Source organism: Bison bison, unplaced genomic scaffold (assembly GCF_000754665.1).
Source record: "Bison bison bison isolate TAMUID 2011002044 unplaced genomic scaffold, Bison_UMD1.0 scf7180017855360, whole genome shotgun sequence".
Taxonomy (NCBI): domain Eukaryota; kingdom Metazoa; phylum Chordata; class Mammalia; order Artiodactyla; family Bovidae; genus Bison; species Bison bison.
In genome coordinates, this window is record NW_011485933.1 from 163598 (window position 1) to 180766 (window position 17169).

At 55.0% G+C, this 17169-nt stretch overlaps 1 protein-coding gene across 1 annotated transcript in view; it reads right to left on the reverse strand.

Annotated features, from left to right (window-relative positions):
* KIF25 (kinesin family member 25) overlaps nucleotides 1-17169 on the reverse strand; it is a 30716-nt gene that overhangs the window by 6591 nt on the left and 6956 nt on the right. Inside the window, exons 6-8 of the mRNA XM_010858763.1 lie at nucleotides 11262-11329; nucleotides 5119-5193; nucleotides 2651-2800 (exon numbers count right to left, since the gene is read on the reverse strand). Coding sequence (XP_010857065.1) covers nucleotides 2651-2800; nucleotides 5119-5193; nucleotides 11262-11329 — 293 coding nt within the window. The remainder of the gene's footprint in view (nucleotides 1-2650; nucleotides 2801-5118; nucleotides 5194-11261; nucleotides 11330-17169) is intronic.

Consider the following 17169-nt stretch of genomic DNA (forward strand, 5'->3'; position numbering starts at 1 on the left):
CACTGGAGTGGGTAGCCTTTCCCTTCTCCAGGGGATCTTCCCCACCCAGGGATCGATCCCAGGTCTCCCGCACTGCAGGCAGATTTCTTACCAGCCGAGCCCCCAGGGAAGCCCAGCAGGTAGAACAGCCTTGCAAATGCCTTTGCCGAGAAGGGCAGCTGACCTTAATGTGGAGGGTGTGGAAGGAGGTGGGAGGGGAGGGCGCGGAAGAAAGAAAGAATCCCTCCGGACTTTATTGAAAATACCTGGGACACTTTCCTTTGGTCCCGTCCGCAGTTTTGGATTAGTTATTTTAGGGCAAGAGGTCATATAAACACCCTCTGACGCCTGAGGTCGGGGTGGTTTTGTGCTGGGTTTGGCCTCAGGCCCAGACTCACCCGCCAACATGGCTGCACGTGTTCCTTTCCGGGGTTTGTCTACTTCTGATCAGAAATCAAAGAGGTAGAAAACTTCCCTTGTCTGGACCATTAGTCCTATTTTTGCAAGCGATGGCAGTGAGTCCTGGGCAGGGGGCAGGGGGGCAGGCAGTGAGCCATGCCCACGGCCGCCACTCGGAAGAAGAGTCAATGTTGAGCTGGAAGGCTCTGACTCATTTCATTCCCAAGACTCAAAACGTGAGAAACCCGCTCTAGAAGCAGGTGATTTAAATGCTCGTTGATGGGAGGCCACCGTCAGGCGAAGCCGTGTGTCCTGTCTCTGGAGACGCTGACTGTCCAAGCATTGTCCAAACAGCCTCGCTCCGGCGTTTCCAGGGCCCGCCGTCCTGCCCTGGGCCCCAGGCCTCTGCTTGCCACCCTTGGGGATGAGCTCCGAGACTTGTCAAGGGAACACTGCCCACGCTGGACTCTCGGGACGTTGTGTCTCCAAGTCCAGCTTTGGCCTGGACCGGACCCTCAAGCAGGCACGTGGCTTGCACTAGGATTCAGTGAAGGCAAACTCAGGGGAATGCCGTCGGCCCATGTCCCCGCCGGTCAGGGCTTTGCCTGCCCCCTGGGGCCCCTGCTCGAGAGCGTGGCGGGGGCGCGAGGCTCAGAGCGGGCGTCTCTGACTCCCACTGTCCCGGCCCCATTTCTGGCCTGAGGTCATTCGATCGCCTCCTCTGTTTCTGGGCCTTGAAGGTAGGCTGGGCAGGGAGGCATTGCCGGTCGATGGTTTGAGGCCTGCCACAGCCACGCTGTCTCCACGGGTCTGGATGGTTGTCTCAGCAGCACAGGTGCAGCCGCTTTAAATGTGGGCGGGGGAGTCGGGGGCTTCTCCCCAGAGACCTCTGGTCCGCACCGCCCTGGCACCCACTCCCCACATCTCCGGGTCCCTCTCCCAGGATGCCCAGGAGAGCCACGTGGTCCTGCCTGGCTCTCACATGGCGACGCCTGGCTTCCAGCCAGCTGCCTGCTGCGGGTCCCCAGGGAGGGACCAGGAGACTCCCCTGGCAGCCCTGAGGCCTCGGTCTCTCGAACTAGTAAGAAACACTTCACGTGGTCTGTGTCCCCAGAAGGAGGCCTTCGCCCTTGAACGGTGAGCCCTGTGTCTGCGAGAGCGGCTCTGCTGTTCACAGATGTCCCGCCCGTGGAGCTCAGGCCTGGCCGTCGCCTGCCCGGGCTGATGAAACAGCATGGGGTCCCCCGAGCTGGCCTGGGTCCCCAGGCTTTCCCGTGTGCTCTGACGGTCGCCCGAGCAACACCCTTGAGGGCCGCATCCCATGGATACCTGCAGGACGCTTGTGACGGCTGCAGCTCCCCAATGCTGACAGTCTGACCTGCTAGGAAATGGTCTCATCCTGAAAATCACAAGGGGCAAGTGGAAAAAGAGAACGACCAAAAAACTGGGAAATATTTTACCAAGGTTTATTTTCAGAAAGGGTTAGTAGAAGCGAATTAACAAATGCATCTTTTCTGTGCACTAATAATGAAAGAATACTGGTTCCAAGAGACACCAAAACATCTGGCTTTTGTGGGAGTTACGTTTCGCCTGATTTTGAGACAGTGGAGGATGCCGCAAGGAGATACGGAGACAAAACCTGAATTCCAGGGGTCGGGAGCTCAGAAGGCACCCGGTCGCGCGGCTCCCTGCTGCGGGAGACGCCTTCCTCCCGGGACTGACGGCTTCCCTGGAAACTTAGGGCGCATGCGCAGAAGCGAGGCCCGCGGCGCACACGGGGCTCCCGGGGCAGGCGGTCACGACGCGCGGAAGGAGGCGTCCGACACGGTCTCAGCCCCGGAGCCCTGCCCCCTGGGCCGCTGGGGCCAGCGTTCCCGGTTTCTCCTCGGAGCAACGGTCGGGGCAACCCCGTGACAGCGCGGAGGATGCGGCTCCGTGACCCCCGGGCCTCGTGGGACGGGAGCCTCTCCAGTCGCCCGCGAAGAGGACCCGCGTGTCTGCCTCCCCGGGCGGGGCGGGGCGAGACCCCTCAGCGGCAGAACGGGAGCCCACCTCCGCCCCCCGACGCAGGCAGCTGTCCAACCGGGGAGCCCTTTGAGAAGCGTTGCCTTACTTGGAACAGTCAGCATTACTGACAGACGTGCCGTAAGGACTCGCAGCGTCTGCGGTGTAATGCCCCGTTCCGACGGGTCCTAAGGCAGGACGGGAGTGGCCTCCCGTCTCAGGCCCGTGTCTGCCGCACCCGCCCTGGCCCTCGCCGCCCGCCCGGTACCTGAAGAGCTCTGCAGCCGCCCTGGGGATGATGCCCGTGTCGCCGCGGGGTTCCGACGGCAGGGCCGGCTCCTCCTGGCAATGCGGGCCCAGCATGGTGAAGCTCTTCCCGCTTCCCGTCTGCCCGTAAGCCATGATGCAGACATTGTACCTGAAATGCAAGCCAGACTTCAGGGCAGAAGGACACGCAGAGGGCCTGGCGCCGCGACCGGACTGAGAAGAGTGTCTGTGTGAGTGATTCCCTCTGAATCCTGCTTCCCGAAAAGCCCGTCCTGCGTTTAACTACACCTGTCTTCGGCATAACCCGCCCCTGTGGCTGTCTGGGTGCACACGGATGGTCATATCCGTGTTCACACACACATGCATCTCGGGACACCTGTGTCTCCTAGGCAGCTCTGCAGTTCCTCACGGGAGACCACGAGGAGACCACAGCCCGCCCGAGGAGTCCTTCCTGAGCCAGGCCCTCCTCCCAAACTCCACTCATTGCAACGTCTGGAGTCACCTGAAATAAGTTCATCTTCATAAAATCAGGCTAACGAGAATGCACACGAAGTTTGCATGTTTGCCTTTGATGTCTTAAACATATTTTCCCCGTTACATTTTTAAAAATAATTTTGCTTGTTTTTGGCCCTGCCGGGTGTGCACTGCTGCTCGGGCTCTTCTCTGGGGGGCTGAGCCGGGGCTCCCTGCTGGGTGCGGAGCGCCGGCTCCTCCTGGCGGCAGCTTCTCGAGCAGCAGAGCTCGGGTTCAGGGCGCAGGCCTTCTACCTGCGCTTGGTTGCTCCGAGGCTCGTGGGACCTTCCCGGAGCAGGAATTGAGCCTGTGTCCCCTGCATTGGCCTGGGAGGGCCCTGAGTGGAGTTGAGCGGCGGGATCAGAACCTCCGAGTATGGGGCCTGCCTTTGGGGTCTCCTCCCCCCGGAGGTGGATGGGAGTCTGGGCTCAGCTTCAGCCACTTGCGGGCCAGGGCCCTGCACCTCTGCGGCCACGCGTGTAAAGCTACACCGCAGACTGACTTCACGTATTCCTCTAGATGCTTCCCCTCTTCTCACGGACCTTCTGGGCTAACAGCACAGGTGGAAGAAAATGTTGAGATCCTTCAGTGGCCCTCGTCTTCTGTGAGGCCACGTTCCCTCAATTGAAAAGACGATGGGAACCAAATGCGAGGTCGAAAACCCATCAAGGGCCTCTCTGCCATCACCCTGCGTTTCTCTTCTCCCAGAGCCGAGAGGACTCCAGGCATTTGTAACAAACCCCCCGGCATCCCACCTCTCACACCTTCCCTGAGAGATGCGCGTGTTTGGGGGTGGGGAGGGGAGTGCCTTTGCTGGGACAGAGGGGCATCTGCAGGGACCTTCCAGACCACTGAGGGATAGAGAGGGGAGACACAGCCCAGGACTCGACATGCGCATCTGCTTCATATTTACAACAGGCAGAGACCATGTTAACCACGATGACATTTTTTATTTCTGGAATCTGCTTACTTGAAAGATGCCTACTTAGGAAAAAAAAAAAAGAGAGAGAAAAAGATTCTCCTGTCGTTTCCAACAGAAGAGCTCTTTTTGTCAGATGGACAGAAAAACCCCAGTGCTCCAGCGGGTGGGCCAGGTAGGCGTGAGCAGTGGGCGACACGTGGCTTCTGCGCTGACCTGACTGTTGGGGTCACGGGTCTCCCCACACCCCCTGAGGTCAGAGGCGGCCACACTGTGGCTGGGTCCCACCCTGCCATTACAGTCCCCATTTCACTGGTGCTGGGCAGGCACAGATCTGCCTTCTTCCGGATGCTAGATGTCAACTTCCACATCAACCCCAGATTCCTCAAAATGCCCTGAAGTGGAAAGTCTTGCTCTACTGGGTCTCAGCTAAGCCGACAGAGCTGTGCACGGCACTGCCAAAAGTGACCTTTGTCCCTAGGTCATGGCCACTGCCTTGGGAGCCAGCAGCAGTGTCCACGGGGAGACGCTCGTTCCCACCGGGACAAACCCCTCGATTTGGTGTCAGCCTCCTTAACAGACTTTACAGGAGGGCTGAAATGCACAAAGAATCCCGGAGAGAAGGCAGCTGCCCTCTCAGTCTGAAGACGACACGTGAGACACGTGACTTGAGGGGAGGATCGTCAGTGTTCCTGCCTGGAGGATCCCATGGACAGAGGATCCCGTGGACAGAGGAGCCTGGCGGACCACGGGGCACAGGGTCTCAGAGTGGGACCCGACTGAGCGTGTCTGCTCTGCATGCGACGTAACGGGATGATCATCTGGACCCAAAGCACAGTGTTCCTTTAACAGTTACTCCTCCAATCATGTCTCCGCCTCCTCCCAGGAAAGGGCCGTGGGTGCCGGGCCGTGGGTCTGGTCTACACACACACAAGATACTCCGACACTAATGCCAGACCCTCATCTGTAGCAGGGGTGAAATCTGCTGCCGTTGACCTCCCACTGCGATAATCGGCCTTGGAAACGTTTGCACTCACCCATCCAAGAAGGACGTGAGAAGGGGGCACACATCCTCAAACACCGCTCTCTGAGACTCCGCTGGGCCGTAAACTCTGAGAGGCAAAGGGAACATGGTGCATTATTGGAAGAAAATGTAAGTAAGTAAAGCAAGTGTGAGTCAGTCAGTCACGCGCGACTCTTTACGACCCCATGGACTGTAGCCCACCAGGCTCCTCTGTCCGTGGGATTCTCCAGGCAAGAATACTGGAGTCAGTTGCCATTTCCTTCTCCAGGGATCTTCCCAACCCAGGGATCGAATCTGGGTCTCCTGCATTGCAGGCGGATTCTTTACCAGCTGAGCCACCAGGGAAGCCCTGAGCTTTACTTTATTATCCAAATACAGAAACCTGAGAAAAACATCCTTGCGTACTTCTCATAGGAATCCCAACACAGTCAATATTCTTTTTTTTTTCAGCAATAAAAGATTAATTTTATTACTTTTCAAGCTAACAGAGGTTAAAGAAGAATGAGAATTGCTTCCTCTGTTATAAAAACGTAATAAGCATAAGCAAAGTTACAAATGCTTGCAAAGCAGAAAGAAAAGCAAGCAAGAAAAAAAGGAGATCATCTAATTACCCCGTAACTAAATGAGTTCCACTTAAGTGGGTCCAACAGTAAGGATGTAAAAATCATACTGTGGAAACATTTGATACGTAAAACTTAATTTTTACGTTCACGCTCTTAAAAATGTTTTCCTAGGCCTCGGGTTGGATCAGCTGAACGTTAATACACAAAATGGGACTGAAATGTTTTCCTAGACCTCAGGTTGGATCAGCTGAACGTTGATACACAAAATGGGACTGGAATGCTGGCTATGACAAGGCAATCCGGTGCGGTTATGTGTTTATAAACATGTACGAATAAACCAAAGTAGGAAGTGACTTCCAGAAACCGTGGTTCACTGCACAGCATTGAACACGATGGGAACAGCGCGGGCTGGGAGAGGCAGGGCCGGCGCCCAGAGCTGACGAAGCCACGGTGGGTCGTGCGTGAACCAAACGTGCTTGGCTTTTAAGCTTCGTTTTCTGAAACACGGGTTTTTATTTCGCTGGAACCAAAGCTTTCTCTTCTTTCGCTTTCAAACTGTGTCCTAATGCCCAGTGGAGCCAGTTCATCTCTAGAAGCAGGGCTGGTTTTCCACTTCAGGGGTCTTCCTCATAAAACGCTGCTCGCTGAGCTCGAGGACGTTTAGAGCAGTGGACCATCTGAGCTCTTACTTGTCACCCCAAAATCCCACCAAATAGCAAAAGCAGGAAGAACGATGAATGCGTCCAGTCTGTGCATCGCCAGCTCCGACAGTCACCCGCCTCCTGACCTCATCTGAACCCCGCCTGGAGCCCTCTGCAGCTGACTCAGGTCCAGCTCGTCCATAAGCACTCCCTGCCTACCTCCAAGGGATGATGACTCTTCAGTAAGTCATCACAGTGTTACCACCGTCACACTTGTAAAAACTAACACTAACTCCTTAATGTCATCCAAGAGGAGGGCAGTATACACATTGCTCCAGTGTTCTGACGGTTTGTTTTTCCCATCGGTTTTTAAGTGTCATTGCAGCTGGTCGCACAGAGTCGGACACGACTGAAGCGACTTAGCAGCAGCAGCAGCAGCTGGCCGAATGTCTTCACAGATGTTCATGGGTGGCAAAGTCTTTCTGAATGGGAAACATTTTAGGCTTCATGCACATTTTATTTAAAGAGACACTGGAGTCCTTCTCACGAAGGAGGAAAGGCCTCTCACAGGCCTGCTGCCTGCTCCGCTACTCAACATAGTACTGAGCCCTGTCAGCTAACTCAGGGACCCTCGGATCGCTGAGCAGAAGGACACGCTGGCTCTGCTCAGAGCCGATTCGGCCAGACATCCCAGCAATCTGAAGCTGAATGATGAGACAGTTACCAAATCAACAAGAGGGTTTAGTAAAGTAGCAAGTGGTGCAATTCGTGAGCAAAAACCAACAGCATTCAGGCTTACTAACTAAACGAGCTCCCAGGTATAACGGGAGAAAGATGGTACACGAGATAGGAAAACGAAAATTTAAAAACCCTAGGCAGGAATTTGAAAAGAAATGTCTAAACCCTTTATGAAGAAAACATGAACCACCCCTGAAAGACACGTAATTCCACGTGAATGAGCGAGCAGGCATTCGGCACTGTGTTCTTGGCTATGAAGTCTCACCATGGAGATGTCCCCACCTCACCCAGTTCACTGGGTCCCGTCCCAAGTGGGTCGTGAGATCCGATCCACGTAAGAAATCGGACCGTGCAAGTACCAGAGCCTGTGGGCGTATTCCTGTGTGACCCAGGAGGCTCCCAACTATGATTACGATAAAGGGAGGAAAAGACCTTTTAGGTGGCTGAACGCTATCAGGCTCGAGGAAAAAGATACAAGTGACTGTGAGGGAAATAGAGGCAACTCAATCACAGACAAAAGGTTGATTTCCCTAATATATAAAGTGCCCCTAAAAATAGAGAAGAGCAAATTTAGAATATAATAGAGCATTCCTTAAACTTCTAATCAATTCCTTACATTAGAAATCCTTTCTATACTTTCATGGAAAAACAGCTAGAGATAGGAAGACTTTGCAGAAACACGTCAGAGTCACAGGAAGGACGTTGGACCTGACCTCCAGGGGCACAGAGAGATGCCGTTTCCCCCCACGGCCAGCAGCCAACCTGGGGCCCACACGGGCTGGGGACACGGAAGGTCAGGACAGAGGGGTGGAGCGGGGGGCGGAACGCAGGCCGGGGTGGGGGGACCCTTCTCTGCTCCCAGCTCCTCCCGGTCAGCTGGCTGTGGAGGCCCAGGGCCTGTGCCTCTGCCCGCCCCGCCCTCCCCTGAGCTGGACGCTGGCCGAAGGGACGGCCTAGCCTCGTCCGCTCCGTGGGCCCCAAATAGCGTCTTGCTCGTAACGGGCTCAGTCGACGCTGGAGCGGCTACACCTAGAAACTACTGCAAATATGTTGGCAGATACATCACAGCATAAAGAGACACACAACAGACAAGCACAGCCAGGAGGCCTCAGCTGCCTGCTGCACAAATTATCCTCAAACAATAAAAGTGACCGATTTTTCCCACTGCATTTTGGGTCAGTTCCTGTCACTTTAAAAATAATACTATTTTCTGTACTCTGGAGAGACCACTTTCTCCTGACCCTGGGTCCACTGACAGTTTCCTGAAAGGCAAGGAGTTGAGTGGGGCTTCCCTGGTGGTCCTGTGGCTAAGACCCTGCATTCCCAGTGCGGGTTCCATCCCGGCTCAGGGAACTAACTCTCACGTGCTGCGTGCCTCAGTGAAGACCACGGATCCCACGTGCTGACTACAGCCCAGCACAGCCAAATAAATAACTGGACGTGACCCTGGAGCCAAAAGCAGCTGCGTCGGTGCCCTCGCAGTGTCCTGGGTCAGAGCCGGGCGGGGCTGTGCGCCTCCCGGTGGCTGATCCCCAGGGCAGCATCGTGCCTGCGTGCTCCCGGGGTCTAAACACCCGAGGAGCCCTGAGCAGACAGCACGGGGACGCCCACCCTGAGGGCCCCTCACCCCCAACCAGACAGCAGGGAGACCACCACCCTGAGGGCCCCTCACCCCCGACCAGACAGCAGGGAGACCACCACCCTGAGGGCCCCTCACCCCTGAGCAGACAGCATGGGGACCACCCTGAGGGCCGCTCACCCCACCCGAGGGAGACGGGGAGATGCTCCCCTCCCACGTCGTGAGGGCAGACGTTTGCGCTGAGCCCCGTGTCCTCGCCCGTCCAGTGGTGACAGAGATGTGCTAGCATCTCTGTTTACAGTGACAGATTTTTTTGACTCTCCTTCAGGTTCTGCCACATTCGTCTCTTATTCTGAAGCTCTGTCACTTTCAGGGCTGTGAGTCCTCTCAGCGTGGACTCCTTTGTTATTAGGAAATGACCCTCTTGCTCCCGGGTAATATTATTATTTATCTGAAATCAAGCCAAGAGGAAACAGACAGCCTGCTGATGAGGGCAAAAGAGGAGAATGGGAAAGCTGGCTTAAAACTCAACATTCAACAGGCTGAGATCATGGCATCCAGTCCCATCCTTTATGGCAAATAGATGGAGAAACAATGGAAACAGTGAGAGACTTTATTCTCTTGGGCTCCAAAATCACTGTGGACGGTGACTGCAGCCATGATGTCAAAGATGCTCGCTCTTTGGAAGAAAAGCTGTGACCAACCTAGACAGCTTATTAAAAAGCAGAGGCATCACTTTGCCCATAAAGGTTCCTATAGTTAAAGCTATGGTTTTTCCAGCCGTCACGTACAGATGTGAGAGTTGGACCATAAAGAAGGCTGAATGCTGAAGAATTGATGCTTTCAGGCTGTGGTGCTGGAGAAGACTCCCAAGAGTCCCTTGGACTGCTAGGAGACCAAACCAGTCAATCCTGAAGGAAATCAGTCCTGAACACTCACTGGAAGGACTGATGCTGAAGCTGAAGCGCCAGTACATTGGCCACCTCATGTGAAGAACTGACTCCTTGGAAAAGACCCTGATGCTGGGAAAGACTGAGGGCAGGAGGAGGAGGAGGATGAGAGGGTTGGACGGCACCACCGACTCAGTGCACACGAGTCTGAGCAAGCTCCGGCAGACAGTGAAGGACAGAGGAGCCTGGCGGCTGCAGTCCGTGGGGTCACAAAGAGTCAGACACGACTCAGCAACTGAGCAGCAACAACTTTGATATGAATAGAGTCACTCCAGCATGATTTGTTTTAAATGGTTTGTTTATTTGATTAAATCAGGATTCCCCCTATCACAAGTGACAGATAGGTGTGTTAAAGTCTCTCTGAAAAAATGTCTGGTATTTTAAAAGTCCTCCAACAGTGCAGTCTATTTTCTGGGGCCGCAGCCCTGTGCCCGCCGACCAGCGCACTGCGTTGCCGCCTGCCCGGGAGGGCGAGCCCTCACTGGGAAATGCCCCAGCAGCCCCAGCAGACACACCAGCCCCGCCCCCACCAAGTGCTGCCCTGGCGGTAAAGCGTCTGCCCGAAATGCAGGAGACCCGGGTTCAATCCCTGCGTTGGGAAAATCCCCTAGAGAAGGAAATGGCAACTCACTTCAGTATCCTTGCCTGGAGAACCCCATGGACAGAGGAGCCTGGCGGCTACAGTCCGTGGGGTCACAAAGAGTCGCACATGATGGAGCGACTGACATTTTCTCCCCCATCACCTCCCAGCAGCCACTAGAGTTCAGTCTTGTCCAGAACGTCTGTAAAGGAACGAGTCCCAGTGAACCTCTGGGTCTGGCCTCCGCTGCCCACGACGGTGGTCTGTCCTCCCTTTGGGCTGCAGTCCATCCCCGGGGCCCTCAGGCTCCACCTCCCACCGGCTGAAGACAGCTGGCTTGTCCCCGGTTTTGTCGGTCGTGAGTGAAGCAGCTGTCAACACCCACTGTCACGGTTTGTGCAAACATGAGTGTAAACATTTCCGTGAGTCTTGGGTGAATGCCCGGGAGAGGCTGCTGGGTCCAGTGGTCAGGGGTTTACTGCTCCGCCTGCCATCGTCTTGGGCTGTCAGCGCATTTCCCACGTAACTGGACCTTGAGCCTCCGTCCTTGGAGTGATGTCTGTTTGGGTGTTTTGCTGGCTTGTTCACTAGGCTGTCTGTTCTCTGATTTTCCAGGGTTCTGTGTGTATTCTGGATCCGGTCCTTTGTAAGCTATGTGATTTCCAAATATTTTCTCCGGTGTGTGGCTTGTCCCGTCATCCTCTTAACAGTATCATAAACAAAATAGAAAGTTTAACTTCTGACTCTCTCATGGATCATGCTTTGGGCACGTTTCTGAGAACCCCGTCTTCACCCAAGGTCACAAAGGCTTCCTCTATGCACCTTCTAAAGCTGGTGGTTTCAGGCTTGACACTCAGCTTCCACTTTACTTCATTTTTGCCAAAGCTGTGACATCTGCAGAAAGACCCTTCCATTTCTGCCCGGGGACGTCCAGTTGTCCCAGCATCACCTGTGGAAAAGACTGACCTTTCTCCACTGAACTGCCTTTGCCCCTTTGCAACCAGTCAAAATGATAGGATGAATTGTGCCTTTTGTTAACCAAACCCTGGTGCAAGGTTTCCATTTGTGTAACTTTGCTCTACCTGTCGTCTTGAAAAGCACTTACCTTTCAAACGTGTATGTCTTATTAATCAAAGCGTGGCCAGGCCGGTTGCACTCCACCAGGACAGTCTCCTAGTAGAAAAGAGTTAAAAACAAAAAAAAGCAAGCTGTCGTCCCCGAAGGGCTGCATTAATAGTGCTGAGCAGAGGGGGCAGAGCGCGGCCCCTGGGCCAGTCGGGCCGCTGGCCGCTGCTGTAAACAGGTTCTGCAGGGACACAGCCCGCCCTGTCTGCAGACGGTCTGTGGCTCAGTTTTCCTCCATAGAATGAGTAACTGAGACACAGGCCAAATGGTCCCAAGGACGGTGAGGTTCACTCTCTGGTTTTTTAGAGGGAAAGCCTGCCAGGCTCTTGATAGAAGCGAGTCAAGTCTACAGAGAGACTCGCACACCACTCCTCCTCTGCCCCGGCCCTGGGCAGCCGGCCCTGGCGGCTCTTTCAAGTGAGGCGGCGTCAGACTTCCCGGGGCCAAAGGAATCTTTCTCAGATATTGTTATAATTCAGTTACGACCGGTGGATTGTTGTTCAAACACATCAACTTTTGATCTGGCTAAACTATTTTCTTACACAACATCCTGTACGGAGAGAAGCCAAGGCGATCTGTGAGCAAGAAAGGAACCTGAGTTTCTCTCGAGCAAAGGAAGGACAAGCCACTGGAGCCGGTTCCACTTCTAAAACAAAACGTGAATCATGCGAACACAACATAGAAAAGGGAAGAATGAAAGCCCCAGAGCTGCAGGGATGCGAGGCCCGGGGGCACCTGAGGTTTCCGTGACAGCAGTCAGAGACGCTAGAGGGGGGCGCGCTCCAAGTCTTACTGACATCGTCTTACCAGTATCACCAACTAACATCAGTGTGTGTGGCGGCCGACTCACGCAGTCGGGTCTGACTCTTTGTGACCCCGTGGACTGCAGCCCGCCAGGCTCCTCCGTCCATGGGATTCTCCCAGCAAGAGTACTGGAGTGGGCTGCCATTCCCTTCTCCAGGGGGTCTTCCCTGACCCAAAGATCAAACCCAAATCTTATGCTTGGCAAGCAGATTCTTTACCAACTGAGCCGCCAGGGAAGTATACACACACATTAATATTTATTTTAGTAACGCTGGTGTCACACCTATATACGTGTGTGTGTCCAGGCAAGAGTGCTGGAGTGGGTGCCATCGCCTTCTCAATACACATCCAAAATGTGGCCTATTTGGGTTTTTTTGTGGCCAAAACGGTTTGCCTGTCACCCCGGCCACTGGACCTGGAGTCTGCCCAGCAGCCTGGGCCCCGAGCCCCCGCCCTGCGGCAAGCCTTCATGTTCCTGCTCCCTGACTGTGGGGCTGCTCCTTTAGCACCAGCCAGAATGAATCCCGGTGCCCCAGGAGGTACGGTGCAGGCACGCCCCCCAGTCTGAAGACAGGCTGAAGTCTACAAATGCTTCGGGCTTAACCACACAGAATTGTGTGAGAATTGCTAAGGTGTACAGTCTCACCCCAAAGCTCCAGGTCACCATCTGAGGACCATACAAAGCCATGAAGACCAGCCCTTCCCCAGGAGGTCCCATGACCCCTCAGGATGCCATCCCTGGGCGTGATCGCTGGATTTAACCAGCATCCGAGAGGCCGCCGAGGGCAGGGCTTCATTTTCGCAGTCGCCGCGTCCGAGTTCTCCCCAGCCTGTCCTACGTTGTCCCCTCACGACACCGCACACCCCGCCTTCTCACAAAGAAGCATCCAGAGTAACCCCTCGTATCCAAATCCTCATGCCCTTGAGCCTTAGACATCCTCTCGAGTCCAGACACCAGGGTTCATCCCCAGAGCTCACTTCACAGTCCCTGCCTTGTGCAATCACAAGGCTCCGAAGGAACAGCATGCTCAGCGTCAGCCATCAGTAATGCTATCTCCCTTACATTCAGCTGCTTCATCATCTATTTCACTTGGATGCAATTCCCTAGGAAGCTTTCAAAGCATATAGGGCGTAAAATTCTTACTCATCAACTCGGTCCTGTAGTCTTAGAGCTAACAGCAAATTTTAATTGTGCTCCCACGTTTTACAGAAAGAAATCTGGGGCTGAGAAGGGTCGCCAGGCACATTCAGGAGGGAAGCCAAGCCTCTGGTTCCCTCGCCGCTTCCCCCCGACCCTGGCCGCTGTCGGGCTGTGTGGGCGGTTTCTAAGCCTTGGACACCTTTCTCTCCAAGGTCAGGGGTCTTCAGTCACGCCCTGGCCCCCCTGCAGCAGGAAGAGTGAGCCCACACTTTCTGGGACGTCACGGCAGATATTGGGGATCCCCACTGCGCAGCACACGGCCTCGTGTTTGGGGGTGCTGCTCCTTCCCCTGTGACAGGCCATGAGTCTGCAGACCTGGAGTGACAACCTCTCCCAGGAGGGGACACAGGGTACCTTGACCCCCAAAAGACGGCCTCTGTCACCTTGCCCGTGCCGGGCCCCCCGCACCAACAGTTCCTGCATTCATGTGGCCAAGTCTCAGCAAACCCACGAGGCTAAAATACAGCTGAAGCCAAGTAGCGACTTCCTGGGAGCAAATACAGGCTGGTTCGTACCAGGTGATAGACTCAGAGAAGCTCGGGAATTAGTGAAATAAATATGCAGGCACAGATGCTGAATCACCTTAAATCTCCACGTTCAAAAACAGAGCAACCAGATAGCAAAACCAAAGACCCACAAAACTCACTGTAAAAGTGAGAGACAGGCTTCCCTCCAACCTGCAGGCCCCGAGGGGGTGGAGAGGGGTCAGCTGGACGTGAGCCTGGGATAAATCCACGGCAGCAACAGGGTCCTCGCTGAGACTGGACGAGCGGGACCTGAAGCAGCTCCCGGTGGACAGAGATGGACCGGTCGGGCTCCAGGAGGCCAGCAGCGCATGAAAACCCAATGACACGCTTCCCTCCACACGCTCACGACCTCAGCAGGAACTTCACCGGTGGCCTCCGCAGGACGCTGGGAGCTGCCTCTCGGCTTGACAGCCGATCAGTTACAGGGAAGGAGCAGTGCGTCATCCAGCGTCCCTGGTGGAGGGCACCGCCGGCCGGCCAGGAGTGGGGACAGTGGCTCGGTCAGAGGCTCCAGTGAGAGCCCACAGCCCCAACCACCACCTTCTTCGTCCCCACGCTGCCGCCCCACCAGAGCCCCACCAGAGCCCCCGTCTCCTGGGATCGAGCTGCCCAGCCAAGCCTGAGGTCCTGACGTCCACTCCTCGGACGTGCAGAAGATACAGCGGTGCGCTGGGCGGCAAGGGCACGCTGTCACGTGGACGGTGGGAGAAGCCCAGGTCCTGGGCCGAGACTGCTGGACAGACCAACGGTCAGGGAGAGGGGGAGACGAGGGAGGAGACTCAAAGGCCAGGCGGCTCGAGGACTCGGCCTGAACGTGGGCGAGACTGAGCCGTGGGGTTAAGGGAGGTGCCTTGGGCAGCACAGCGCAGGGACCCGGAACCAGGCGGCCCGGCAGGCGGGTTTGTAGGAGCTGGACCTGCAAGCGGCTGGGGAGGCTGCCCTGCCGGAGCCAGCTTCCAGCAAGGCTCGCCTCAGCTCCGCCAGCACTTCCTTTCTTTCGTCCCCCTGGAGCAATGCACAATCAGGCCATCGTGTTCGTATTATGTTGCTTTGTTTTTAATCTTTCTTATTTGGTCCGAGACACGTGAGATGCTCCCAGGCCAGGGATGAAACCCGTGTCTCCGGTGTTGGCAAGCAAGTTCTTTACCACTGAGCCTCCAGCCCTTGCAGTGTGTTACTGCTTAATTGGCTTTTTAAGAGACATTATCCTGTATGCGAAGGTGAACCTGGGTTAAGTCAGTTATTGGCAAAAAACTGTCTCAGTCTCTGAATACAATCTGCCCAGAAACAAATCAAGCTAGAAACGTGCTTCCACCTTTTTATTCCCTCACGACAAGTATGTTTGGAGAGCTGCCCGAGCCGGAAGCTGAACGGAGCCTCCAGGGAACAGAAGGGACGTGCGCCTGCCTGTCTGGCAACACAGACGGGCTTCACCACAGAACTGCCTGAAATACCACAAAGAACCTCGAAGAGAAATACAGATGCAGTGAGACCGCAAGGGAGAGCGTCCTCGTGAGGCCGGACAGCAGGAAGGGCCTTCCTGAGGCCGTGATGCTCACACTGTGTGCTGAGGATGCGTATGGGAGCCAGGTGGGGGTGGGCATCAGGATGGGACGGCATGTGCCAGGCCCTGAGGCGGTGCGGGGTGGGGTTGACGGCCATCGGAGGGACAATGAGAACCCTCTCTGGAGCATTTGTGTTTGAGACGCAAATGGGCCATCTCACGCTCTCCCGGCCAAGCCAGAATCTCTTCCTCCACGTCAAACAAGCAAACCAAGCAAGAGACACAATGGGCAGCCCTGGCGACCCAGAGCCGGCACAGAGGCCGACTCCGTCTGGGACGGGCTTTATTTGTAGGCTGAATCCAGAACCCTGCAATGTGGAATCGGATCGCAAATCAAAATCAAGCGCTAAAGGACTTCCCTGGTGGCCAGCGGTGAGCAGTCCGCCTTCCAATTCAGGGCACACGGGCTCGGTCCCTGGTCCGGGGACTAAGACCCCACCTGCTGCAGGGCACGAGCCGCCACAAACACGCAGCTCAGCCAAAAGCAAGAAACGCAGGGCAGCGCCACACGCCCACAACAAATGCAAACTCGCGCCGGACTCGGGAATAAAAGCACAACGCGGGAGCCCAGAGGGCCAGGGTCACGGGCAGACCACTTGCGTCCTCAGCACCTTCAGTGGCAGGAAGGCCTTTAACAGACGGGTCAAGTGAAGGTGAAGCGTGACTTGGATTCTGCCGGTTTCCTAAAGCACAATCCGAAAGGCCCCAGTGGAAAGAAACTTTATCTCATCTTGATGGGTAAAACATTTTCCTAAACCCTCCAAGTTCCGAGTGTGAAGACTCAGTGGAGTCTGCCAGGACGGGCGGGGACCACGAGGAGGATGAAGATGTAACCAAACCACAGAGGGAGCCCCGTCACTGGGGGCGGGGCTGGGGGGCGGATGTGCCCCCACAGGAAGCTCCCCGCAGGGACCAGATGCCCTCAGAGCTCGGGAGACGTAGGAAAGGCAGTAGCTTAACCACTTAGAAACGGAGGTGGGGGCCGTACGGTTGTCCCGAGGACTCCCTTGACTCAAACTCCTAATGATGAGGATTAGCTGGTCTTCTGCTCAACCCCACGACACTCGTACTGAAAGCAGCCTACAAGGCACCGAACAGCAGAAGGAAAAGTACTGAAAACAAGGAGTTTAAAATGCTTATTTTATACAGAATTTCATAATCAGCTGCAACAATTTTCATGGTTTCTTTATTTTAAAAAATTAAGCTATCGATCCATTAACTGAAACTACTTTAAAAAGAGTTGCTGAGACTTCCTGTCAGTCCCGGGGGCAGGGTTCGACCCCTGCTCAGGGAACTAAGATCCCGAATGCCTGACTGTGAGGCCAGCAAAAAGAGTATATTTTAAAACAATAAAATAAAATGAAAACAAAAAGAGTTGCTCAAGTTTATAATATGTTATCACAATAAGACTGATTCAGACAACGGGCCTGGCAGACGAGCACCGAGCCTGAGGGCAATCGATGCAGCCCAGGACTGGTCGCCTTCCAAGAGGCCGCTGTACTCTAAAGGGCCTGGACTTTCACGTTCAGTGACAATGGTCAATAAAGGAGCTAAAACTGTAGCAATTCATTTTGTGATGGTCATAATACAGCTAGGACATCTTTTAAAACTTTAATTTATGGAGACTTTCAGACACACACAAAATTGGATAGGGCAGGACAGAGGACCCTCACCCAGTATCTTTGGGCTTCCCTGTGGCTCAGACAGTAAGAACCCGCCTGCAATGCAGGAGACGGGGTCCAACCCCTGGGTCGGGAAGATCCCCTGGAGAAGGGAATGGCTACCCACTCCT